The 27,795-nt window shown below is 39.3% G+C and overlaps 1 protein-coding gene across 1 annotated transcript in view; it reads left to right on the forward strand.

The window, feature by feature from the left end:
- Positions 1–1,793: 1,793 nt before the first annotated feature.
- Positions 1,794–27,795, forward strand: part of LOC134537272 (gamma-butyrobetaine dioxygenase-like) — a 28,151-nt gene continuing 2,149 nt past the window's right edge. Inside the window, exons 1-7 of the mRNA XM_063377544.1 lie at positions 1,794–2,134; positions 3,346–3,540; positions 7,926–8,128; positions 8,752–8,898; positions 23,937–24,042; positions 24,605–24,804; positions 27,451–27,617. Of these exons, the coding sequence (XP_063233614.1) occupies positions 1,913–2,134; positions 3,346–3,540; positions 7,926–8,128; positions 8,752–8,898; positions 23,937–24,042; positions 24,605–24,804; positions 27,451–27,617 (1,240 nt within the window). The 5' untranslated portion in view covers positions 1,794–1,912. The remainder of the gene's footprint in view (positions 2,135–3,345; positions 3,541–7,925; positions 8,129–8,751; positions 8,899–23,936; positions 24,043–24,604; positions 24,805–27,450; positions 27,618–27,795) is intronic.

Here is a 27,795-nt window from a genome sequence, read left to right on the forward strand (position 1 = left end):
CATAATGTCAAAGTCATTTGTTTCTGACTCTTTGGAGGACACAGTTTAGTTTATAAGTCTCCGCGCCCATGTGATATACTTCTGCCGCCAACACTGTAGCATGGTCTCCAAGCTGAAGAGGCACTTTCTTTTTTCAGGGATTAAACCATGGCTCATTACTGGGGTATTCATTGATCATGTTTGCTCCTTCGCTGGTTCCTCTCTGCCTTGTTACTCGGGTAGGCTGTCTCTGGGTATGGGGCCAATCTCAGGTCATCTCAGTGGAAGTTCTTCACTTTCCGACCACCCAGGTTCGGTCCAACCATATGTGTATGGTGTATAGTCATTTCTATTGTGGAGCCAAGCCTGCAAAGTAGTTCTATGGTATTGGGGTCAGCAGGTGAACACATGCCGAGAAATCGTCTCCAGACCTCATCAGGGGAGGCTGTCGGATCGTCATTGGTGTTATGAACTGTATATGTGCCTTTTGCTGCTGATGCACCTCTTCGTGCTCTGCCTCGTATCGCTGATTGCATTAGTGGGAGGTTGTGTCCTTGCAACATCTCCGATAACATTCCTTTAGTGGCATTCACACGGCATCGCACGCAGAAGAAAGCATCGACTGTGGGATGGTCCCATTGGGTATGGTCTTTGCCCAATTGGAGACATAGCTGGGTTCAAAATATCAGTATGGCCCTGTAAGTCTTCTGCTTGCTGTTTCCTTGGACGTATGGTTCATTACAACTTCGTCCCAGGACTCCTGCGGATTAACGGCCATCTGATGGCAGCAGCATGCTGATTTTCATGACATGAGCTGTGCATCTAGTACATGTTGGTTTACATGGGTAGCTGTGCTTAGGGTTGTCTCCTCCTCGTCCCATTTCTTGTTATGCACATTCAGGAACACATTGATTCTGTCCCAGTAGTCTATCATGGCATGTAGGTGTGGGGTGGGGGAGGATGTCATCCCATTCCTCAGCATCGATAAGTTATTATCGCCTTTCTGGTTCGCTGAACAACAGGTCGGGCAGCTGATGTTCTGTTCCTGGGATGTATTCGATCATAAAGTCGAAGAACTGGAGGAACATCACTTACTGATGAGTCTTCCTTTGTGTCAATACATGGTATGTTACCACATAAGACAATTTGAAGACAATGCTGGCACTTCTTCATACTACTGCCAGACATTCCTGTTCATTGCTATAAAAGCATTTTTTTTGCAGGTGTGAACTTCGCACTCGGGTAGTCAATGACCTGGCAGTTGCCCTGTGTGTCTACATGAAACAGTATTGCTCGTAGCCCTAAGGTTTGTGCGTCCATAAGGAAATACATGGATTGGCATGTGCCAAAGTATGGCAGTGTGTAAATGCAACCTTAACCAGGTCTGGAATCAAACGCAGGACCATTGACTCACCAGCCAGACATGTTAACCACTAGACCAATTCGGTGAACGGTTTTAGTCATACCATCATTAAATTTGGTAGTTGGTTCGTTTTGAATGATTGAAATATTGACTACGCAGGGTTTTGTTGAACCTTATAAAAAAAAATCATGTCAATTTTTTCTACACTAATTCCGATTTTTTAAAAACTAGTGCAGCTAAGGATAGTGAATAGAACGCACAAAAAAAAAATTCCAAGCTGCAACGTTTAACGACCTTATTGCTCATTGGTAAATGATTTTCAAATATAATGTTCTCTCTTAGTGTTTAAATAATTTGGCGGGCTCGCGGACTAGCGGGTCTTGTACTTGAGAGTAAGTTTGTAATTCCTGATTTTCTGGTTTCAGCTATTTACGCAGTCATGTACTCTTGACCTCAATTCTATCTAGCATGTTGCCTTGACCTCGACATTCACGTGTTGTTGACAAATTCCAGTTGCACCCGTGCATCGCGTCATATGGTTTGTCTAGCCTGTACTTAATAAATTCAGAAATGCAGTTTGCGAAAGCAAAGAATCTAATCTGGCTACATCTTAGACTAAAAATAAATCGTAGTTTGCAATTTAATAGTGTGAAGTTTTTTAGCGAAGCATCTTTTGTGCACTGTTTTAAAAATAGTGGTAGTTTTTCACATCTTTCACCAGGGATGAGAAATCCATCTTATTTCAGCCTTCGTTTTATTTGCACCGAGAAAGAACTTAAAACGGCCAAACTGGTAAGGTTTAATGATTTATACTACTTTTTCCAAAGTTTTACAAAGCCTCTAAGATGGTATTGTGCAAATTAAACTTATTTTGGAAAGACGGTGGGGGTTGAGGATAAAAGATGAGATGCGATGACATGGATATTTAAGAGTGTTGGTTAGAGAAATATGTGTACAAAAAAGTTGTAGTCAGGTGCTAAAACTTAGTAAAGGCGTATCATTGAAAGGTTTATGAGGTAGGTGAGCAGAGGGGTGTAAATATTATTGGTTATCAACTGCAGGGAGATTTGAGGTGATCTGATATGGTGGAAAAAGGGTCAAGGGCTGCTAGAAGAGATTTAAATGATACAGATAGGCTAATGCTGGAGTCTGGGAACCATAGATAGTGACAGAAGTGTTAGGAAAGGTGCAGATGATGGCAGTCACTGGTATTGAGGGCAGAGAGGCGAGAAGGTTGGTACTTACCGAATTAATCATGGTTGGTAACTCAGGGTTGAAGGGGAGCATGTACAGGACGATGAAATAAAAATGTTGGTTAGGCTGTTAGGCATTACATAACCCAAATAGTAACACAGTGAACTGGAACAGCTCACTACCTGTCGTGAAAGCAGTCTTCTCCTTATCCTCTGGGTGCACCTCCACATGCCAATAACCATTCAGGTCCAATGTAGAGAACCATCTGGTGCCAGAGAGTGTATCAAGTGTGTCATCAATATGTGGGAGGGGGTAGCTGTCCTTTTTGGTGATGTCATTCAGCTTCCAGTAGTCCACACAGAACCTCAGTTGGCCATCCTTCTTTGCCACTAAAACACAGGAGGTTGTGCAAGCTATTATAAATAGTTTACAGTGTGAAAATTATTATGGAAGGAGTGACTGTTTGTGGAAATAGACATTTTTAGCACATTAGAGATCTAGGTTAAGACTGTACCTATGTTTTGTATCCACCTTAGTTATTGGATTTAGACACATAACAAAATTGAGGAAATTCACGTAAAGAATTGAAACTTACACCTGTCCCTCTCTTTGAAAAGGTACCATATTTTCAAAGTGATTTTGGGTGGTCATGCTCAAACCACAATTAATACCTTGATTCTCCTTGAATAGTTAGTTTTTATCACTACAATGTTTAGTTGCGTTCAACTGGCAACTTTGCAGGAGTACGTTTTTATTTGTTCACCTTTTTTAGGGTAGGACAGTGTACTCCGGACTGTATTTGCTTGTAGAAGGCGAAGCATGCAGCCACCGAGGCACAGGCCAAGCTGGTCGTCGTGACGCTCTCCGACGGCCAGGACTGCAAGTTCCCGTGGCTGTGGCTGAGAGACAACTGTCAGTGCGCAGCATGCTTCAACTCCTCGTCCTACTCCAGAATCATTAACTGGGAATCGTTTGACACCAAAGTGTTCCCTGTAGACGTATCGGTGAGTGCTTGAGTTGAACTTGTACAAAGAGTTGCACAGGTTAGTAGGAAAAAGTTTGAACGTAAGGAGGTACACATTGAGAATCAGTGGCATAGCCAGGATTTGTGTATGGGGGTTGTTAAGAAGCATGGCTCCCCCGTATTAAAGCGGGGGTCCAGGGCTCCTCCCCCGGGAAAATTTGGATTTTAAGGTGTAAAATAGTGCTATTTTAGCAGTTTTCGGTACTTAAATTTAAATATTGTAATGGTAAAAATTTTATTAATTTCAATATGAAATTTGTTTGAGTGATGAATAAGAAATTAATTAAAGATTTGGTGCTAAGGGGGGGGGGGGGGGGGGTTTAACCCCCCCCCCCCCCCCCCCCCCGGGTACACCCCTGTTGAGAATTAATTATGAATAATTATGCTTAGACAACGTGACTGGTTTTTCATAGCTGTCCCGAAGTACCTGCCCTCTGACATGATGTCATTGTGTCATGTGACACACGGTTAGAGGGGAGGAACTATGGGACACAAAGCATTTGCTGCCTAATGCTGCATATGGCAGCAAGGAAGAATTTCATATTGTTTACATTCAAGCGTTTAAATAATGGTACAATATTGTTAGTCCCTCATACAAGTTCATATTTTATGCCTGAAATAAAATTTCACACCTTTTAAAAAAAGAATGTTTTAAATAATGAAAATTAAATCCTTTCTGTGTTTAGGTCCCAGTCCGATGTGCAGATTTGCTGGACTTCAGTTCAGTGGCGAGGCGTGAGGTTTACATGAGGGGAAGCAATAACTCCGTTCACACCAAAACATGATGAGGTTGGGGGGGGGGGGGTGTCTGGGGGCCCTCCGCCGGGAAAATATGGATTTCAAGGTACAAAATGGTGCTATTTAAGTAGTTTTCTTAACTGAACATTGACTATTCCACAGGTAGAAAAATTGACATTTTTTTTAAATACATTATTTTTGAAAAATAATGATTGACTTACATTATTCTGATAGTAAAATACCTACTCTACATTACTTATATACTAAGTGGGAGTGTAGTATCATCGTACGCCCACAAATCCCCCACGCACTGCCAGCCAACAGCCCACGGGAGAGATGCGCGCGCCCCGAGAGACAACCGCCGACTGAAACGCGACATCGCCACCTGCCGTGCCGAACTGTACCGGACATAGCCGAAGCAGTCGGCGGAAAAATTCCACCGTCTGCTTCGGCCATGTTCGCTCCAGTTCGGCAAGAAAGCGTTACTTTCGTAGCTTCTACCACGTATTTTTCCAGCCAATCCCCTCCCTGAAACTTTGTACCATGCCACCCCCCCTTCCGAAAGGAAACTACTGCGGCAGCCTTCCTGCTGAAAGCGATCCTACCAGCGCTTCTAAACCTAGCAACGCTTCTAAAACAGCATGTTTTTGTGTCAACGAGTTCTTTTTTTATAGCACACAGCGCACAGTATTGGGTCCCAAGAAGGTAGTGTAAAAAATACATACACCTAACTGCACGAGCCAAAGTAAAATACTATTCTGAATAAAATATTTATTTAAAAAATACAATGTCTGGAAACTGCCTGGGCAAGCACTGCTTGCCTTGCTTGCCCTGACGAGATGCCACTGCTTCAGTTATTTGATGTTATAACTTAAATGGCTTAACATGAGTGGCAGAAAGCTGGATGTTGAATGATTTCATTTGTACATGCTGAGAACCAAAATAACCTAGTTTTTTATTCCAACCCTGCTTCTAAGTGAACAAAATTAGAGCAGGTGTAATATTTAAGTTACCTATCATAATTCAATGTGATAGAAGTGAAGAATCAAATACCTACATCCAAGATATGCAAGTTAAAATTACATTCAAATAACCTATGTGAGATGGGAGTTCTTCAAGCTATTAAAATCATTTTGGCTTCCATAATATGTACTTTAGAATAAAATATATATATATATATATATTAGTTTTAAGGATAACTTCATTGTAGACGGCATACAGGTTTTCTGAGATATTTACTGTCAATTTATTTTTGCGGTAAACTATTTTTCTAGTAGATCAGCCAACAGTTTCTGTATAATCAACACATAAACAATGCAACATTTCAACATAAAACGTATATCAAAACTATGTTCCCTGCTTTAACATTTAGAATTTGTGAGGGATTTCAAAACCATTAGGTTTTTCCTCTCCGCGAAAATAATAAATCTGGCCTTATTGTTTTCTTTGCCATGGACAGCAGTAGGCTTTTACAAACATGTCCTTATAGTGTTTCGCTGTCCACACATTGTTATAATACGTAGAAATATGACAGCTCTGTTCTTTCTTTAAGCCTCTTGCTTCCCAAATCCTCAAAAAAAGCTAAATCCTTAAAGCAACTTCAAGTGAATTCAAATTAATAATGATTCTGTCCACAACTCTTTCAACATAGTTAATCCCATTATCAGTGACAGTTTGTTTATATTCTGTATCAGTTGACAATGGCGCTTTAACCGCCTGTTACTTGATCTGCTTGACTCCGCCCCATTTCAAGTCTATTGATTGATATGTTATGCTTGTAATTGGGCTTTCCCTGGTGGAAAGGAGTCCTCCCCTTTCACCCCTACCCACACTCCCCACGCCATAGTATTCTCCTCAGATCCCTTGCATGTCTCGCCGATAGCATTCTTTCCTGCAGTCCATTCCAGTCCCTCCCTGTCCTCTCCACGAAAGCGTTTCTATTTTCTGTTCACCTCCATTCCCTCTGGAGCTTCCACCAGTGATTTCTCCGCCCTTTATACCCACCTCTGTGTACCCTAGTTTCCAGCTGCCCCCAGCTCCCTTTCCCTTTATCACCTTATACTCTCATTAATCATTTCTGTTCGGCTATGTATTTCCCCCTCTTGCCATTTCCTTTCCCTCCACATACCCATCACCCACATCGCTGCTCTACGCTGCACCTTCTCCGACTTCCTTACTTTAGTCACTAGGTAGAGGTCCCAGATCTCAGCCACATACTCCATCACTGGCTTGACCAATGTGGAGTATGCTTTCTTCCTTACCCTTCTCCCTGCTCCCTGAAGCATCCTGCCAATCAGCCCCAGCACCTTCCTACCCTTACTCACCACCCGCTAAATCTGTTTTGCCCATCCCAGGTTATTTTGCAGGGTCACCCCTAGGTACTTATAATAGTCAGCGTCCGTTATCACCTGCCCCTTCCAGCTATACACTTCCCTCATTACCTTCCTCTTCCTTCCTTTGTCTTATCAATATTCAGCAACATCCCATCCTCCTTTGTCCATCATGTCACCTGTCCCCCACCACTTTATACACTGCGCAATCATCCACAAATACTCTCATCCTGGCCTCATTCCCTCTCCAATATCGTTCATCATTATAGTGAATAACAGGGACTCCAACACACTCCACTGTGGCCGGAACCAGGTACTCGAACCTACGTCCTCCGGAATGCAAGTCCAGCGTTACACCACTGTCCCACCATTCTCTGTTAATTTATAGTGAATTATCTTTATTGAAATTAGTATGAATACATTTAAAATTTCAGGAAGGAGTGTGTTTTTAATTCATAAACCAAGCAGATTTTTTATCTAGGGTGTCTAAAAATACTTGGTGAACTAAGTTTGGTACTTCATATACAAGCAGAATAAAACATAATGTGAAAAATATCTACGATTTGCAGGAACGTGGCGATTTAAAATTTAGGAAGCTAAAACTTTTCCAGAGATAATCACCACATGATTCGGGTGGACAGTGTCCAGATATTTATATTTAATGTGTGACTGTAAACTAAAAGTATATTGTAAGATAGCAAAAGACTGTTGAAAATTAAAGTTTGGTGACTTCTAGCAACATGATTCGTAGCGTGGAAGTAAGGGATAAATGTGGGAATTTTAATGTTTTTTTGTTTCCTTGTTGGCAGCAAACACCACTTTTTGCATGCACAGTATTAAAAAGATGTATTTTACTGTCTTACTTCGAACTTATAAAGTAAAAGTAATTAGTGATAAAATTAAAGATTAGTGTTATAAATTTCAGTTAGACACTATCCTTGAGTTAGGCATGTGTTCTGAGGATAATTCTGGACAATACAGTAGGGTCTTATCTGTAAGAATGGAACTAATTAACAATTTTTTTATGTGCATTAAGTATTTAACAATGATATTTTCTTGAGGTATTTTGTGATATTACAAATGGTTTTTTACCTCTTGATGATGGTGAAGGCGATGAAGTGAATGGGTCCTTAAAAACTCGTTGATTGATTGCACAAGAGGGTACGAACCATGAGCACTGTCACAGTTTATTTAAGGAGATTTTAGTGACTTTAGAAATCAGTCCTCCAGTCTCGTTACTTTGCGTGACTTTGGTGACCTGTGGACACCCTATTTGTTTGGTCGCTCTCGCCTGCAGATAGGCGAGGATGCAGTGCGGGTGGCGTGGTCAGACGGCCATGAGAGCGTGTTCTCGCTGGCCTGGCTTCTCGAGAGGAGATTCACCGCCGCTGCGCAGGAAGAGTGGCTCACCAAGACCTACCAGCCCTCAAAAGTTTCCTGGGGGTCTGAACAGTTCCCTCTCATTCTTCGCAGATTTTGCTACAAGGACGTTATCGAAAGGTACTGCAGCATCATTTAGCCAAGATCTTTGTTCATAAAGACGGTATATTTTTAAACTATGGTTTTTAAGTTTAAGGGTGAAGTTTCTTTATTCTGAAAACAAAAAAAAAGTTATTTGTAAATATTGCAGACATTTTGCTCATACAGTAGAGTAGAGTCCCGGACTAGATGAGCCCCTGTCTGGATCACCAAAATTCAATTTAATAGAATTTGCTTTAAAATGCATTTAATACAAGATTTAGATGGGTAAAACTATAAAAATGTTTTATTTTTTATAAATAAAACTTTTCCTACAGCTTAATTTTAGTTTTAATAATACTGCATACATATGCATTAGTTTTTAATCTATGAACTGTTGTGGATTAACAGAAATAAATGTGATAAAATTCAAAATTTAAAATTAATTTTTTAAATCCCATCTGGATTAACCGGATGTACCAACGAGCGGGGCTCTACTGTTGTTTTTTTAAGGTGGGGCTATTAAAGGAATGTTGAATAGTTTGTATTCCATATTTAGAAGAATGTTTAAAATACTAGGTAATTCGCTTTTCGTGCATTTAGTGCTCCTAAATTTAATTTGAGTGCTTATGCGGTAAAATTCAAAAAGTAAACTCCAAGTCTAGTTGTTTTCGTAGTGATGAATGTCTCCTCGAGTGGCTGGAGTCGCTGGCTGTCCATGGAGTAGCGTTCCTGGAGAGAACACCGCACAGAACGGATCAGGTCAGGCAGCTTGCTGACAGAGTGGCGTTCATTAAGAAAACTGTCTATGGGTGAGTTTTATATTCCTAACAACTTTTTGAAGGAAAGAGACATACATTTTTTTTCTTCTGTACTACCTTTAAGTTCCTGGAACATATGTTCCTCAGTCACTAAATTTTTTTCTGTGACGTAATTGTGTTACATACTCCCACCAGGGACCACTGAGGCTTCAGTCATGCTAATCAAAACCCCAGGTGTTTGGATATCTACACACTGTCAGTTTGTTGACAAATATATTTGATTATCTGGTAATGTCTGTTACTGTTCGTACATCTGCATTGCTGCTATTTTTTTTATTTTATTTAATGTTTCTCGATATTCTACCTTAATTTCAGAATATAAGATGACATTGCATGTGAAGACTGTATCACACAATGGAAGGTTTCACACAGGCTTTGCTAGAAGCTTCCAGCAAAACTGCCAGCCAAGCCTCCATGGCAGCAGATATGGATGTTTCTATGGAAGAATCTATGACACGTAATGACACGTAGAACTGTGACGTGTAGGCCTAGCTTGTGCAAAGGTTTTACTATGGTAATTAATACTTTTTAAATTGTATAAACATGCATATTTCTCATAATTGTCGCATCATGCTGTAATTGTTTCAACAGACCACATGTTCACTGCATTTAAAATCGATAATCAAGAAAACTTCAATTGCTCCAAATTAATTATAGATTTTAACACTAAGAGTATACTATAATTTCATTCTGATTGGATAAAATTTCCACTTGCAAAACCTTCCCTAGAAATTTGAACACGACAGATTAAAAAACTCCTGTGAAAACAGCCAGCGGCCAGCGCTCTGCTAATTCTTCCACAGAACCATCTACACCAGCAGCCTATCTTAGATCTTTTTGTTTATCCACATGTGCTCTAAAAATGCTTTACGTTGCATTTTATGAAAAAGTTATGTGAGAATAGAGAGAGTTCAAAAGCGCTGATTTCATCTTGCACACTTTTTGATAAGAATCTAGGACTTAACGAAAGAATGGAGAGGCAAGGTGCCTGGGTTTTCTTGTCACCCAGTAGTTTTACTATAAACAGTAAAGGAAGGATCAGCTTCAACTACAGTCAAAGGTCTATAATTTGGCACATTCTGTAATCCAGCACCAATTGAGTCACTTTTTGGGTGGATTCTGGCCGTCGACCTCGGCGGCCATGTTCTATTGCTGTGCTGCCTGCGATTTTAGTTTGCCCAAAGCTTATCATTAAGGTTGATTTTCATTTCTGTACTCGCCTGTCTTCTAGCGGGTAAAATTTTACATTTCCTATTTCACCGGTAAAATTCCATAATGATATTTCGAAGAAGGGATCTGAATCATGAATAAAACGTGATGTGAGAGACTTTTTTAAAACAGTAAATCTAATCTGTATTTTTTATTGCTATAGACCAGCTTATTTCTACTGGTGTTTAATATCATTGTACTGTATATTAATTTTCGTTCAGCATTTCCATTAAAACATTGATGTTTGATAATACATAGGTACAAGATCATATGGTGAGTTGCGATAAAGCCGAAATAACTCTGAAAAGCATGTCGCTAAACCATATAACTTCTAAATGCAAGTTAATGCACCATAAAGCACCGAAATGCAACAAAAATAATGAAATTAATCAGCATATTTAATTAAAACTCAACTCAGATTTCAAAGTCTTAGTATTATAATATATGAAATTCAATGAATGTAAATTAATTAGCATGGAGTTAGTACCGAAATGTATTTACTAAATAGGTTGGCAAAAATTTGCTTTTATAATAGTGCTTATTGATTATTAGTAACATTGCTGATTAATTTATACCTATTGTCTCCAGTAGTGTTAGACATACTTATTACAAAATTATTATATTGTGAAAGTGCATTATGTATCAGTCAAAATGACACAGTTTTGGTGAAGTATCATTGAACAAGTAAGTGATGTATTTGCTGAAAATTGTGCTATTTTTATAAATAGAGTTCATAAAAAATAAAAACAGTAGCACCGAAATCTCTTGTTTAAAAAACGAAATAGGCATAAAAATAAAGCTGTTAAGTTCTCTTGCAATATGTTTTAACTCGCGGGTCCGACATCACACCATGTTATTCCTGGCAGGCCGTAGCCGTGTTGCCAGATGTACGTCTGCCTTGCACACCGCGTTGATGCCAGTTGTTGTATGTATGGCCATAACACCCCTCCCCACTAGAATGTAACTTAACTTCCACTGATCACTGGTACCGGAGGGGACGTCGAGATATACGCCCATAACTGGTAACTGTAGCTCTTGTAGATTGCATGGGCTGTGGTTGGTGGGGAACCTGGTCAGGTGAACCGCCTCTCCGGAGAGGTAAAGCTGCTGGGCACGACGCTTCCGGAAAGCCCAGAAATGGAGAGTCTGGTGCTGAGCAGGTCGTACAGGTAGCAGCATCGTGGAGGGGAGGTGAAGCTGCTGGTGATGAGTTAGCCACTCTTGCAGATGTAGCACAGTCATTTTCTTGGTTGGATGGTGCAGGTGACAGTGTTGACGTTGTAGACCAGTTTCTTCCTGTGTATCAGGTGATTGTGCCTGATGCCTGTTTTGATGTACGTTACCCAAGGGATAAGCCGGATAAGCCACCCCCAACGTTGATGCAGCATGACTATGTCCTGACATGGGAGCACTACATCCCTCAGAACTTCTCTGGAATAATGGTAATACAGATGGAGGTGCACCTGTATCGACCATCCTCGTGGGGTCATCAACGTCATCTCCAGGTTCTTCAGCAAATCGTCGACGTACATAGTCAGCAGAAACGTTCATGGCCAGCAACCCAGAGTCTAGTCGAATGTCATAGGCTCGAGCTCCAGAATGACCATGTACTATACCTGGTACCCAACTAGATTTGCTTGAACTATGCTTCATCATCCATGCCAGTTCCCCGACTTGGAGTGAGGGCAATGTCACCGGTGTTGGTGCGTCAAACTCGGATGCAGGGTGTAGTTGAGTAAGATGCGTACGAAATGCTCTACCCATGGCTTCCGCAGGGGTTCTACCCGTGGACGATGAGGGGCGTGTTCGCATAGCCCATACAGCGCGAGCCACTCGTGCATGGATATCTACGTCCTCGAACTTCAGCAGTAACTTCTTGACTGTTTGTACTGTGCGTTCCGCTAGCCCATTTGAAGAAGGGTGCCACGGCGGGGTACACAGGTGGCGTATGCCATTTCTGCGAAGGAAGTCATTGAAGGCATCGGATGTAAACTGCCGTCCATTATCCGTTACGATGACCACTGGTTTGCCAAAATCAGCCAGAATGTAGCGTGTGTGTGTAATAAGAACCGAAGCAGTCAAACTTGACACCACTTTGACTATTGGCCATTTCGAAAATGCATCAATTGCAATGAGCAGGTAATGTCCCAGGAATGGTCCTGCATAGTCAAAATGCACTCGTTCCCAAGCGAATGTTGCACGGGGCCATGGAGATACAACTGATCTTGGAGGTGCATTAGCTACTGATTGACAGGCTTGGCAAAGTTTCACCTTGTTCTGAATGTCCGTGTCGATATTGTGCCACCAGACAATACTTGGGGCAATGGCCTTGCTGCAGTTTTCGCCCGGGTGTTTGGAATGAATCACTTTCAATACTGTCTCTTGCAGTGACGATGGAATCACGACCCTGTCATGCCATAAGATGCAATTAGATTGTAGTGATAGCGCTGACCTTTTGATGAAATATGGGCGCAAGCTGTCTTGTACCTTGTCCGGCCAACCTTGATGCATGTAGCGTTTGACTTGCCGTAGAATATCATCATTCTCTGTAGCTTTTACGATATCTCGTGGAGATAAGAGATGTAGGTCCCTAGCCTCCAGGAGGTGCACGCCAACTGGTTCAGGGCACAAATCATCTGCAGATGTAGGCTGAGGCAACCTACTCAAGCAGTCAGCATGACCAACAGATTTTCCAGGTTGGTGGCGTAGCTGATAATCAAATGAACTTAAGATCAGAGTCAATCGTAACATTCTGGGCGACAAATGCAAGGGGGTTGGTTTGTCTGGAGAAAATATGCCAAGCAGAGGCTTGTGATCAGTTACGATCGTAAACGGTCGAAAGGCCAAATAAGGAATAAATTTCTTAACAGCAAAAATAACGGCAAGACCCTCGCGATCAAGTTGTGAATAAGCTCACTCTGTGACTGATAGGGTTCGCGATGCGTAAGCAATAGGTACTTCTGTAACTTTACCTAGCAGATCATCGCTTCGTGTGATGTGTGTAAGAATCGCACCAAAAGTTCTAGCAGTATGTCCCTTTTCTGCATATCAGAAACAAGTTACATTCTTGCTAGGCGTAAAACTAACAGAAGGGGAACCAAATTTGAAATGATTGGTTCCAGTGGTATTAAGTTTGTGAACCTCGTCCATGCCGGAGTTCCTAGCCTCTAAAACATTGGCTTCGGAACGTTCTACCATTTGCACTATTTCTAAAGCCTTTATGCTAGTTAGCTCTGTCTCGGAGAACAACTTTGCCTGTACGTTGGCATTGCGCTGGCCACAAACAAATTGGTACAACACCATGGTCATAGCATTGCCGGCGAAATTACAGGGCGATGCTAGACGCTTTAATTCGGACATGTACACGACGGCTGTCTCACCTGGCATCCGACGTCTGTTGACAAATTTGTTGTAACACACCATCGGGTTTACCTTAGGCGCAATGTTACAGCTCAAAATCTCGATGAGCTCGACAAATGTACAGCCACGCAGAGTTTTCGGCGCTGCCCAGTCCTTTAAGTCGCGAATGGTGTGATCGTCCAGCATCTCAATTAGCAATCCTCGTTTTTGGTCATCAGTCACTTGCCCTTTGGAATCCAGCCAAAACTGAAAACGCTCTAGATGCTCAGCCCAGGCTTCTGGGCAAGCATGGTTGTACTTGGTAAATGATGACGCCATGTTGAACGCGATAGCACTTTCACTGAATGTAAATTAAGTACTTGTAGAAAAACAACGTTTCCAGCACACGAATCGTTACTTCACGCATCCTCGTCGCCATTGTTAAGTTCTCTTGCAATATGTTTTAACTCGCGGATCCGACATCACACCATGTTATTCCTGGCAGGCCGCTGCCGTGTTGCCAGATGTACGTCTGCCTTGCACACCGCGTTGATGCCAGTTGTTGTATGTATGGCCATAACAAAAGCCATAAAATTTTCTCTCAAATAACAGAGCATAATCACTAATACAGCATGCCACTGTCCCGAATCTGCCAGATTATAGACCTTTCACTTTTAAACCCAGCATCATAGAAAAAGACAAACACGATAGATACAGAACAACAGCACTGCTAGCAGTGGTTGCAAGTGTGATTCTTTAAATAATAATAATAATGATAATAATAATAATAATAATACAGCTCGAGTGGTGTCAAAAAATTCTATAAATAGCTCTTCCCCATTCTCTTTTCTTCTTTCTTCATTTTATGCTTATTATTTTACTGTATGCAACAGCCAGGGTGTGCCTAATTCATGCATCATCGACATACATGCTGTTGCACAAGATGTCCTGTCATACAACACAAGTAGCAGTTTTGAGGTATTCATAGTTGTATGAAATAATTTCATTATTCTAATCTCATACTCTGGAAAATACAGTAAATTTATGTTGACAGAATATAAGTGTGATCACCCTTTTTGTTCTCTGCAGCTCAGCCTGCAGTTAAATGTGATCTATCATACATGCAGAGTTGGCGGACAGATGAGGTTTGATGTTGCTTGTGTAATTTTTTTTGTTGACACTTAAGTAGACTGTGCTAAATGAGTTGTCTTTAACTTGCTGATGCACACACTGCTAACTTTTACCATCATGTACTATCAGGGCCGCCGAGAGGGGGGGGCAAAAGGGGCAAATGCCCAGGGGCCCGGTAGCCTTAGGGGCCCGGGCGCCCGGCTGGGAAGTGGAAAATAAATGGCTGGAAAAACATTGTCACCCTGCTGAAGTGTTTTTTTTTTAATTTTCCCTTTTCTTCTGTTATTTTTCAGACAGCTCCAAGGATGAGCGACCAAAATTTCAAAAGGGTGTACCACCGTTGGGTGATCAAAATTTCTATAAGTATTTTCAGAATTACTCTATAGAGTATATTTCCTAAAATGCCAATATCTATAATGTAAAATGTGGTCTAGTTGGGCGCCGTGAAAACTCGATAAAGTACTAGTGCTGTGATTGTGTATGTAGCACAACTACTAACCTCTACAGAATATTAACTAAAATATGTCTTGTTATGTTGATAGTGAAAATAAATTATTCTCAAGTTGTATGTACTGGTGTAGTTTGACTCAGTGTGAATACCAAACAATAAAATGTCGTATAATTCCTTAGCAGTATGTCTCCTTCTCTTTGGTGTAAGTATTCTGACCTTAAAATCAACAAATATAAGTAGTGTGTTTAAAAGCATTAACTTCTCTATGACTGCTGATCTCAGTGTAATAAAAACTAATTATTCTTTCAAGACAATACAAGCTAAATATTTCTGTCTATCTGGTTTAACATACACATGATATGTAAGTATGGTTATCAATCGGAAAAATAAAATATAATGAAAATTTAACTTTTTACTAGGGTCAAAATCATGGTTGTATGGGTGACAATACTCTTTTGCAACATATCCAACTGTAACATGAAAAGTGACAGAGTCAATGATTAGCAAGCAACATACAAATACCTTTGAGACAATTATTCATGTTTAAATAGGTTTTTCATTAAACAAAATTTCAATATCCGTTATACTTAAATGTCGTTCAGAACTAATTACGTTTTACGTAATTGTATCACTGAATAATAGTTTGGTTATCAGTCAATATTTTAAATATTATTGAAACACATTTTAACTGGCAAATTAGTCTTTTCTTTGTTTTTACTAGCTCAGTCTCTTTCGGTAGATCAAACTGTCTCAAGACTTCTGGACCTGGGACTATTCTTTAAACATTCAAGACAATTAATGACTTTAACAGATTTTAACTTTGATATCGTACATATTACTGATCAATGTCAGTTAACCAGGTCCAGTATGTACAAGCTACAAGTCTTTACGTAGTTAAGTAGTATTAAGTTGTTTTAGCGAGTTTCAAATTAGGTCTTGATCGTAAACATCATAGTTTAAGATATCTTGCCATTAAAATAGGACAGGTAACTTCTCGCTGTTCTTGTTAATTCGGGGATGGGGCAAACAAACCTCGTCGCGTCGTTACAATACCAAGAGGCTGTGGAAAACCTCTCCGAACCCCTGTCTCTCCTCCGATGTTGCTGGTTAGATCTCACTCTCCTCCGATGTCGCTGGTTGGGTCTCCGTCTCGATGCACCTCCTCTCGTGCTGCTGGTACTCCAGCAGGACTGGCGTCGGTCACCTGGAGTCGTCTAGAAGGATGATGTCCTCCGGTACACCGTCTACGATGCCGTCTACCGCTGTCGAACTCCTTCCATCTCGAAGATCGATAGTCCTTTTCTTCTTTTCTTCTTAATTCGTCGTTGATCCAGTTATATTTATGCTGTTAGTCAAAACTTATCGTCGTCGTAGATTCTTTAGTAGAGCTTCGAACATCGGTAACTACCTCTTCTTCATGGTGTAGTTCCGGTATTTATTATAAAATCATCAATTTCACGTAGATTCTAGCTATTCAGTCGTCGTACCAATGTTTTACGTGATATTCTTACATTCATTTATGACTAAATCACGGAGCTCTTTCTCTCTAATCCTTCTCCCATGATAGTAGAACAGAAACTCTAGTTCCAATTTGTTTCAAACAGTCAAAGCTTTCTCTATTGAACACTCTCCGAAATCACACTGGAAATACTAAATTCTTTAAATAAAATATATGCGCAGTCGAGCGTCCAATCACATATACTCTTTCCTCAGTAATGACCCAAAAACAATATTAAAAGGTGTAAGCTCATTTCCTATTCGTCGCCGTTTAACAAAGGTTTGCAAAGACATTTCATAAAATTATTACTTAGATAAAACATGAAAATACTTAAAGAGTAAAACCAAATTGACCTGACCATAGAGATACAATACTGGTAAATATAATTCATAACAGGACTAAGACAAAGTCATAGAGGTAAGAAGTAAAATAATAAACATAAAATTCATTTCTATTGAGGGCTTCTCAAATACCTCTATAGAATAGTCCCCTTCAGAAATGTGACTAACGAACTATACTCTGATATAGGTCTTAGGACCATTTCTCATCATACAAACATCTCATCTATATTCTAATTATTTGCAGAAAATTTACATTTCATATTATTGACCTTATTTACATACTTACTTGCAAACATAGAGTATTGTCACCGATATATGTCTTCAAACGGACATATGTGTAACAGTGTATACTATTTTACAGGAGTGTAATATTTCCTCAACTGCGTTATATTATAGTGTCCTATTACTTGTTTCGTTTTTCTTTCGCACACAGAGTATCGCATTCGTGAATGGGCTAGGCGCTCGCTTTATTACATTCCATTCCAACATTAAGTCTAGATATTCTTCAGCCTCTTTCAAATATTTCGCCGGGATGGGATACGACTTTTTATGGAATGGTTCACCGGGTATGACCTGAATACTAGCTGTATATAATTTGTTTAACCCAGGTTTTTCGGAAAATATATTTTGAAAATTTCTTAAGACATGAAGAAGATTATTTCTACCGGTTTCATTTACCATGGTAATTCCCTTTACAGCTTCTATTAAATCAGCTCCGGTCGCCATCAAATTTATGTCACTATTAATACACGAAGTTTCCTTATGAATGATTGCAATGCATTTTTCCGAAACTTCCCAATTTTCAGTAGTTTTCGTATTTTCTGTGTCATCCATAGCAGTTACCATCCAACCTGCAAAATTCAAAATTATTTTATGGCTAGTTAGAAAGTCTACACCGAAAATTACTGGTTTAGCCAATCCTTTTACGATTAATACATTAATGTACTTGGTGCTACCTAAACCTTCTACTTCCAATAAGGTCTGACGATTAATGATGGGACTAGCCCTTGATGTAACCCCTAGAATCTTTAAACTCGGTACTGGCATTCTCGGTAATGATATTCCGGTGCTCTCTATCATGGCTACGCAGTCTTCGCTGATGCAGGATATCTCTGCGCCGCTGTCTAATAGTACAGGCACTTTAACTCCGTTTAAAGTTAACGATATCTCCGGACATAGTGCTTGTTTCGCTTGAACTTCGGTTGCTGTGGGCTCGCTGAGTAAAAATTCACGCTCGTTTTCTTTGAACATAATGGTGTGTATGCTTCGACAATTATTCTTGTCATTTGCGTCGGGATCCAATTTTATACTAGCCCCGTCTAACTTACAATTAGGGACTGACGTGCGGAGCGGGTTTTCGCCATCCCTAATTAGTTTACCGCACTGTCCTTAAATCCTCTAATTTGCTCTTGTGACAAATTAGCAAATCCATTATTTGCATTCGGTGAAATCAAAAATGTGTTATTACCTCCTTGGTTTGTATCTGAGCTTCTGCTAGATTGCATGCGCGGCCATTCCGTGTTGCTTTGCTCGTGACTTGGCGCTATAGAATATGAATTTCTTTCTCCTTGTCGCGCGTCGTGAATGGTGGTGCTAAAGCTGTTCCCTTTTTCAGACGGTACAAACGTTTGTGCATTTATGCTGTACTGACCTCCGGAATGATTATTGTAATTTGCCGATCGTTCTTTCGTTGTTCGATTTTCGCCTGAATTCTCTCTGAAATTAACTGTCCCCTCCTGACGTTTATTCTCCCACTGTGATTCATTTTCGCGTCTGTCTTGTCGCTTCTCGTTTCTACGACGATAGTACTGTGGTTTATAAAATCCGTTACCATATCGCTGACCTCGATATCTATTGTGATACCAATTACTTCCGCAGTTTTCAACGTTCAGTGTGTGAATTTGAGGTTGTTTGTGTCCGCTGTTCTGCCCTTCATTTCGATTGCGCCAGTTATTGTATAACGGTGTCTGTTGGTTCGTGTTCTTGCGCTCGTTAGTTTCTTTGTGCGTTACCGTTTTATCGAGCTTAACGAGTCGTTCATACGTTAACAGTTGTTCCTTGAAATCTACAATATTACTGTATTGCCGTCCACTAAGTTGTAATTGATAATTGAGTGGTAATTGCGAAATTATCATGGCAATAAACTCTTCGTCTTCCATACGGCAATCAAGATATCGAGTTCTCTCGTACATATCGCTGATATGCGCCTCTAAATTTTGAAATTTACGATTTTCGAATTTTTCAGAATGCAACTGTATTCGCAAATTGCTTTGGATACGAGTATTCCAAAATTGGGATATGAAAGCTTTCTGAAACGATTCGTATGCGTGTACCGAATCTTTCGCCAACTCCCACCAATAATATGCCGTGTTTTTCAAGCAGTGGCTAACGCATTTCAATTTTTCTGCGTCTGTTAACTTAAATGTGTGGCAATATTCTCCAAACTGATTTAAGAATCTTCGAGGGTTTTCATTACTTTTCCCTGAATATGTTGGAACGTCATCCAACCATTTCTTAGAAGGGTGGTGTAGTGTAAGTACCGGATCTGCTGACATAATTGCAGTACTAATATTCGCGGGATTTCGCTCGGCTTCTATCGTTATCGATTTGTTTACCGGCGTGTCTTCCTTGTCGGTATTACATTCGCTAGTGTGGTGAGTCGTTAGTTGGGGCGAGAATGTTGCGATGTGTCTGGATTCTCTTTCTATTTCCCCTATTTTCGCCTCTACCATATCTAACCTTCCTGTTAGACGCTCGCTTAAGTGTACTACTTTATCGTCAGTGCGTTTACTGAATATTTCTACACCTTCAATACGAGTGTGTACACTGGAAAACTTCTGTTGCATCTCGTGCTGTGTTTCAGTTAAGTCATGCCTGATTTCTGCTGTTTCATCTGCAATCCTGCCTAAAGTGTTATTTAAGACTTGCACTAAATTGTCTAGTCTTTCGGCGTTTTCTCGCTCCTTTTGTTCCCTTTCTAACTTCTCCTCCTGTTCTATACGCTCCCGTTCTTGTTTCTCCCGTTCCCGTTCTAGTTTCTCCTCCTGTTCTTTACGCTCCCGTTCTTGTTTCTCCCGTTCCCGTTCTAGTTTCTCCTCCTGTTCTTTACGCTCCCGTTCTAATTTCTCCTTATTCATGAACTGGAACAGTGCATCTAGGGTAACAGTTGGTGTCGGCGGCGAATGACCCAACTCCATTTCCTGCTGTGACTCCATACCAGTAGTCTCGATGTGCTGTTCTGGTACTACTTCTCTAGGTTCTCGTTCAGGACTAGAGTCAGAAGTGTCATTGCTACCTCTCAAAAAATATGACTTCCTGCCTGTGTCTGTCATCTTGACAAAATAAAATTACTGTCTGTATTTTTCAAAAAAAAAAAAAAAAATCATAAAATAGTCCCTAACGTTGGCTTACACGTTGTGCGCCAAAAATTCTGAAGTGTTTTTTTTTTAATTTTCCCTTTTCTTCTGTTATTTTTCAGACAGCTCCAAGGATGAGCGACCAAAATTTCAAAAGGGTGTACCACCGTTGGGTGATCAAAATTTCTATAAGTATTTTCAGAATTACTCTATAGAGTATATTTCCTAAAATGCCAATATCTATAATGTAAAATGTGGTCTAGTTGGGCGCCGTGAAAACTCGATAAAGTACTAGTGCTGTGATTGTGTATGTAGCACAACTACTAACCTCTACAGAATATTAACTAAAATATGTCTTGTTATGTTGATAGTGAAAATAAATTATTCTCAAGTTGTATGTACTGGTGTAGTTTGACTCAGTGTGAATACCAAACAATAAAATGTCGTATAATTCCTTAGCAGTATGTCTCCTTCTCTTTGGTGTAAGTATTCTGACCTTAAAATCAACAAATATAAGTAGTGTGTTTAAAAGCATTAACTTCTCTATGACTGCTGATCTCAGTGTAATAAAAACTAATTATTCTTTCAAGACAATACAAGCTAAATATTTCTGTCTATCTGGTTTAACATACACATGATATGTAAGTATGGTTATCAATCGGAAAAATAAAATATAATGAAAATTTAACTTTTTACTAGGGTCAAAATCATGGTTGTATGGGTGACAATACTCTTTTGCAACATATCCAACTGTAACATGAAAAGTGACAGAGTCAATGATTAGCAAGCAACATACAAATACCTTTGAGACAATTATTCATGTTTAAATAGGTTTTTCATTAAACAAAATTTCAATATCCGTTATACTTAAATGTCGTTCAGAACTAATTACGTTTTACGTAATTGTATCACTGAATAATAGTTTGGTTATCAGTCAATATTTTAAATATTATTGAAACACATTTTAACTGGCAAATTAGTCTTTTCTTTGTTTTTACTAGCTCAGTCTCTTTCGGTAGATCAAACTGTCTCAAGACTTCTGGACCTGGGACTATTCTTTAAACATTCAAGACAATTAATGACTTTAACAGATTTTAACTTTGATATCGTACATATTACTGATCAATGTCAGTTAACCAGGTCCAGTATGTACAAGCTACAAGTCTTTACGTAGTTAAGTAGTATTAAGTTGTTTTAGCGAGTTTCAAATTAGGTCTTGATCGTAAACATCATAGTTTAAGATATCTTGCCATTAAAATAGGACAGGTAACTTCTCGCTGTTCTTGTTAATTCGGGGATGGGGCAAACAAACCTCGTCGCGTCGTTACAATACCAAGAGGCTGTGGAAAACCTCTCCGAACCCCTGTCTCTCCTCCGATGTTGCTGGTTAGATCTCACTCTCCTCCGATGTCGCTGGTTGGGTCTCCGTCTCGATGCACCTCCTCTCGTGCTGCTGGTACTCCAGCAGGACTGGCGTCGGTCACCTGGAGTCGTCTAGAAGGATGATGTCCTCCGGTACACCGTCTACGATGCCGTCTACCGCTGTCGAACTCCTTCCATCTCGAAGATCGATAGTCCTTTTCTTCTTTTCTTCTTAATTCGTCGTTGATCCAGTTATATTTATGCTGTTAGTCAAAACTTATCGTCGTCGTAGATTCTTTAGTAGAGCTTCGAACATCGGTAACTACCTCTTCTTCATGGTGTAGTTCCGGTATTTATTATAAAATCATCAATTTCACGTAGATTCTAGCTATTCAGTCGTCGTACCAATGTTTTACGTGATATTCTTACATTCATTTATGACTAAATCACGGAGCTCTTTCTCTCTAATCCTTCTCCCATGATAGTAGAACAGAAACTCTAGTTCCAATTTGTTTCAAACAGTCAAAGCTTTCTCTATTGAACACTCTCCGAAATCACACTGGAAATACTAAATTCTTTAAATAAAATATATGCGCAGTCGAGCGTCCAATCACATATACTCTTTCCTCAGTAATGACCCAAAAACAATATTAAAAGGTGTAAGCTCATTTCCTATTCGTCGCCGTTTAACAAAGGTTTGCAAAGACATTTCATAAAATTATTACTTAGATAAAACATGAAAATACTTAAAGAGTAAAACCAAATTGACCTGACCATAGAGATACAATACTGGTAAATATAATTCATAACAGGACTAAGACAAAGTCATAGAGGTAAGAAGTAAAATAATAAACATAAAATTCATTTCTATTGAGGGCTTCTCAAATACCTCTATACTGCTATTAAAACATCTTGTACACACACACACACACACACACACATATACCTATATAAATTGTTTGTGTGTTCCTAAAACTACAGTCGATAACCAATAACCTAACCGAGCAGAAGGTACTTGTAACATTCAGTTCACACCGAAATACTTGCCTAGTAGCAGAAATGGGAACGTTACAGTGACGTCGGAACAGGGGGGGGGGGGGGGGGCAGCAGGGGTGAGTCGCCCCCGTGCTGTTATGCATGGGGGGGGGGGGGGGGGGGGGGCGAGAGTAGCTTTTCGCCCCCCTCCTTTTCCCAGAATAAATGTTTGGTCGTAGTAGTATTTTTCTCAACCTGTAGTTACAAATGTTGCATTGGTGATCACATTGATTAGAAAATAAAATTTATGATTGTCAATATACTGTAAAATGATTGCAAATTCCTAGATGGTATTTTATTTAAGTTGTACTACGCCTACTGTCAGACTAGTATTTAATACATACTACGTCATCAAATTCTTGGAACGGTATATTTAATATTTTGGTTCGGTAAATCATTAAATAGCACGATTTTGCATCTAAAATTCCAAATTTTTCCGGGGCAGGAACCCCGGACCCCCGCTCTATGACTGAGGTAAGTGTGATACATCTTTCCTCCCCCCCCCCCCCCCCCCCACTAATGAAAACGTTCCGACGTCCCTGGAACGTTATAAATAATTAATATGTATTACAAATGTTTCAATATAATGAACGTGGTTCAGTGTGTTTGATGTTTTCGAAGTAATAAAATTTATTATTACTTTACATTATTTTAATACTATTTACATTCAGAATAAATTATTATAGTTATGTATTTTAAACACTCACATAATAATGCAAATTCTGATTACCAGTTAAGATTTTTTTTTAGCAATATATACATCAAAATTAATCATTATTTGTATTTTGATGGATTAACAATGTAAAAGTGCACTGATATAATACATGCAAATGCTCTCTTTTTTTTTTTTTGCGTAACTAGGAAATCGTTATGTATGTTCAAATGAAGGATGCAATTTTACGATACCATATATATTTATGGTATAGGCCTACGTAGTAGTGGTATGCAAAAAAAAAAAGGAAGGGGGCCTACTACCCCATCTGCCCAGGGGCCCACAAATTCTCTCAGCGGCCCTGTGTACTATTACTAACATTATGTTCGTTGAGACGAAAGACTTCACCTATAACACTTTACAACTGCTTGCACTTTTGATGTGTCAATTTTATGTCAGCAAATCCCAGAATTTTTTCATATAGGCCTACTCGGTGGTTTTAATTTCTCTAAGTGGATCTCAAGCCTATTAATTTTAAGTTTTCAATATGACAGATGTGCTATCTAGTGCACGGACCACATGATTTTCAACTATTTATTAATAAAAAAAATTTGCATTCTGAAATTTAATAATTTTTTTCCTTATAATTTTTTAGTGAGGAGTTTCACCTGAAAGTGCAGCCAGACGCCACAAATGTAGCGTATTTAGCGACGCCACTGCAGATGCATATTGACTTGCCCTATTACCAATACAAACCGGGGGTAAGTGCACATTTTTACTAGGGAAATCTTATGTTTGTGAACTGATGTACAATTGCCACTTGCAAGAGGTACTTCATATTTCCTCTGGTGTTCATTTGTTAGATTGTTGTATTTTTATCTTGGTTTATTACATTATTAGTTATTAACTTAAAATATATTTATTCTTTTCATGACAAACTTAAAAAAAAAAAAAAAAAATATTTAATGAACACTGGCGCAACAACCGCGGGCATTAGCACACACACAACTGTTCAAAGACAGACTGCCAGGTCGGCGCGGCAGACTCACTCCCCTCACCTCAGCAGATGAGCGTAGCAAATTAAAGTAACCTTAGTGCGCAATAAAAATGAAATTTCATGCAGTCTGTGTGGAGTCCCGAAAGTTCCGAAAGAACCAGAGATCAGTTTTAAATTCCCGGTTTGTTTACTATATCAAAAGTGCCGGTAATTCACAGAATTTTGGGCACGGGGATTTCCCGGTTCTGGAACTTAGTGATGTGACGTAGTGTGACGGCTAGCGTGCTGACGTGTACAGCGCAGGGTGTTGTGGTAATGCCAGCTGATCTCCCTCCACTGCCTGGTGCAAGCAGCCGGCGGGGGGGGCCGTGAACCAGCTCACGGACGGCTTGCGCGTGGTCGAGCATCTGAGGGCGTCGCACCCCGGCGCGTACGACGTGCTGGCCGCCACGCCGGTCGAGTGGGCCGACGTCGCCCGCGACGGAGCCCGCGAGTGGTTCCTCGTGCACAGGGCTCCCGTCATACGGTGAGGGAACCACGTGCCTTCACTCTCCTGCAGTGTCCTGGTTCTGCAGCTACAGTGGAATTTGGTTTTTAAGTGTTTTCACAGTCCATATAAGCAGGGGCGCAACAACTAAATTTCCAAAAGGGGGGGCAATATACCTTTTTAAAAAGAATCATCGATCCCCTCTATTGAAGCGGGGGGTCCGGGGGTTCTCCCCCCGGGAAAAATTTATATTTCAAGGTGGAAAATGGTGCTATTTAAGCAGCTTTATTATCTAAAAATAGATTACACAGCACTTTCTTTGCACCCGTTTGCCCCCACTTCAAGGTTTCCGAGGGGGGGGGGGGGGGGCAAAATACCCTTGCCCCCCCCCCCTGTTGTTGCACCCCTGCATATAAGTTACATAGCAGTTATAATGCTAAGGATTTTGTTTAGTACAAAATATGATTATTATTCAATTTTATTTATTTATTTGTAGTTGTAACATGCCTAAGAATTACCATTACAAACATTAAAAAATGTGTGAAATCAAACAATGTAAAGTTTCAACTACAATAATACCGATGCCATCACCTAGGTTGAGTGTAGGTTGGGGTAAACATTTATAAGAAAGTAGATATTCATACAATTTGATGTACGCCCCTTTGATTGTAATTTTGTGAGACTTCTGGTTAAGAGTAATAATATGGTTTATTGTCCCTTAAAAAGTACTTTTTGGTACTGTATAATATTAAATACAAATTATATTATAACTAGGGACCGGAAAAATTCGCGGGTTCAATGACCTGTAGGATGAACTCCATAGTTCTACGTACACTCTGTCAAATGTCACCCACTCATTGGTTGCTGTCTTGTGAGACGTCCCAACGTAGCATCCTGTGATTCGATAAAGCTTTGGTTGGGTGTTTCTCATTGGCCCAGAGTCATCCAGGTTAGTTGTGAGCCAATAGCAGAGGCAGCATTGAGGTATAACTATTTGTATTGTAGCCTATCGCGAAATGAATTCACGAATTTTTCCGGTCTCTACTTATAACACATTGTACATTTTTAGTTTTTTTTCAATGTATTAGCTGAAAAAAAATTATATACCTATAATAATTATATACCTAGGGGCTTTCCCTTGTCTATCTCTCTTTCCAATTCTGATGATACACTTGTCCTTGAGTTCGTACGCTAAGCGGGGAACTACCGTTTCTGTCTCTCTCACACTCTAACACTGATGTAATTTATTGTCACATTGGAATTGTCATGCTTTCAGACAAAGAATAATTACAAAACAAGTAAAAAAATGACAACACCTGAAAACTTAACCAACGAGCTCAATAGGTAATAATGACTTTCAGCATTTTTAAAAGTTTAAAATAAATACATTTACAGCTATACTTAAAAATATGATCTAATGAAAATAAGAGTAAAACAACACACTGCTAACATATGACTACCTCTGAAACATTCAATCATCCATTATTTATACTGAAACAGAAAATCTAACCAAGTACTGAAAATGATCAAAAAACATTATAAAATTATTTATGGTAGTGTTTTAAATGTTGCAAGGGTAAGGGCCTGCAATGTTATATACTGTGTATTGTCAGTTTAGTAAAAATTAGGGTACATATCAAACCTATTGGTGTGCCAAATTAAACTTTTTTGATAGTGAAACTACACTGGAATATATTTGGTAAATTAAAATAGTCATAATAAAATGTAATCCCAAGTTTGAAAATATGTTAGAAAACTGTCATTACACTGTTGATAATACACAGTATCCTTCCTAAATTCAAATTGTCCCAAGAGTTTAGTGATAGAATATGTGTTTGTTAACCTGAAGGAGGTAGTTCAAATCTCATCTGTGGGAAATTTTTATTTTACACTTTTTAATAAAATTATAATGTTATATTATATAATAATTTCAAATCAGCTCAATAAGGTTAAGGTTTGTTTGTAGGAAGTATTTACAAACATATACTTAGTGTTATAATATGTGTTTTTAATTTTTTCCAGTTAATATTTTAGTAATTCCATAGAAGTATAACTTCTAACATGTGTAGAAACTTTTTAGTATTAACGGTTTAGTGAATTTTAACAAGGTGGGCACTATTTTTATAAAATTCCTTGTTGAAAATCAAGTCGAAAGCAGATCCATTGGACTGCTACTTATAGTTATAAACATACCTGAGAGATAGCGCAACGTTTTGCAGTGCTTTAGAGAACCAACAAAATATATTTGACATGTTCATCCCAGCTTAATTTTCCTGGCTAAAAAAATTATCTGTATTTTAAAGTTGCTATGATATTTTTTTTATGGTTTTTTCCTAAAATGAATACTTTTCTTATATTTATCATACTCGGCATTATTTTTAAGAATTCTACATTAAATTTGGTGTCCCGAGTTTTTTATTATAAGTTTATTTGCATCATGAGAACACATGAATTTACTTTTTACAGAAGCAAAAAGTTTACGCATCACTGATGAGTAATGAAAAAATCGCTCAGATTTTTTTTTTTCCAGTGTGTGATGCCGGCGGAGACAGGTGACGTGTTGGATACGATTCACTCTGAAGTTGAGACAGTTGTCCATGTAGTGCTAGAACTATTTTGTTTGATAAAAAAATTAAGACATAGTATGTACTGTATATGTTGTACATTAAAAGTGTTTTGTTTCAGTGAAGACTGTGTGGGCCAGTTTGCAAGCATCAACTACAGCCAGCAGCAGAGAGATTCTCACTTCTCTGTGCCGCTGGAGTCTGTGAACAAGTGGTACGAAGCCTGCGCCACCCTTACACAAGTGATTCATCATCCTGACAACACGGTTTTCTTGAAGATCAAGCCAGGTTAGTTGTGCTGATGAACAAGAGTTTTATTTTAAAAAAAAAAGCAGATTTTGAACTTGACAGTTTTGTTGCTAGTTTTTATCCTCCGTTTCTCGTAGGACGCAGAACAATTTCATTTCACACTTTGGATTATGGTTGCTTTTATATGAAACTTTGGCTGCCTCAAAGAATGTTTTTC

The sequence above is a fragment of the Bacillus rossius genome, chromosome 12 (assembly GCF_032445375.1).
Source record: "Bacillus rossius redtenbacheri isolate Brsri chromosome 12, Brsri_v3, whole genome shotgun sequence".
NCBI classification, from domain to species: Eukaryota; Metazoa; Arthropoda; class Insecta; order Phasmatodea; family Bacillidae; genus Bacillus; species Bacillus rossius.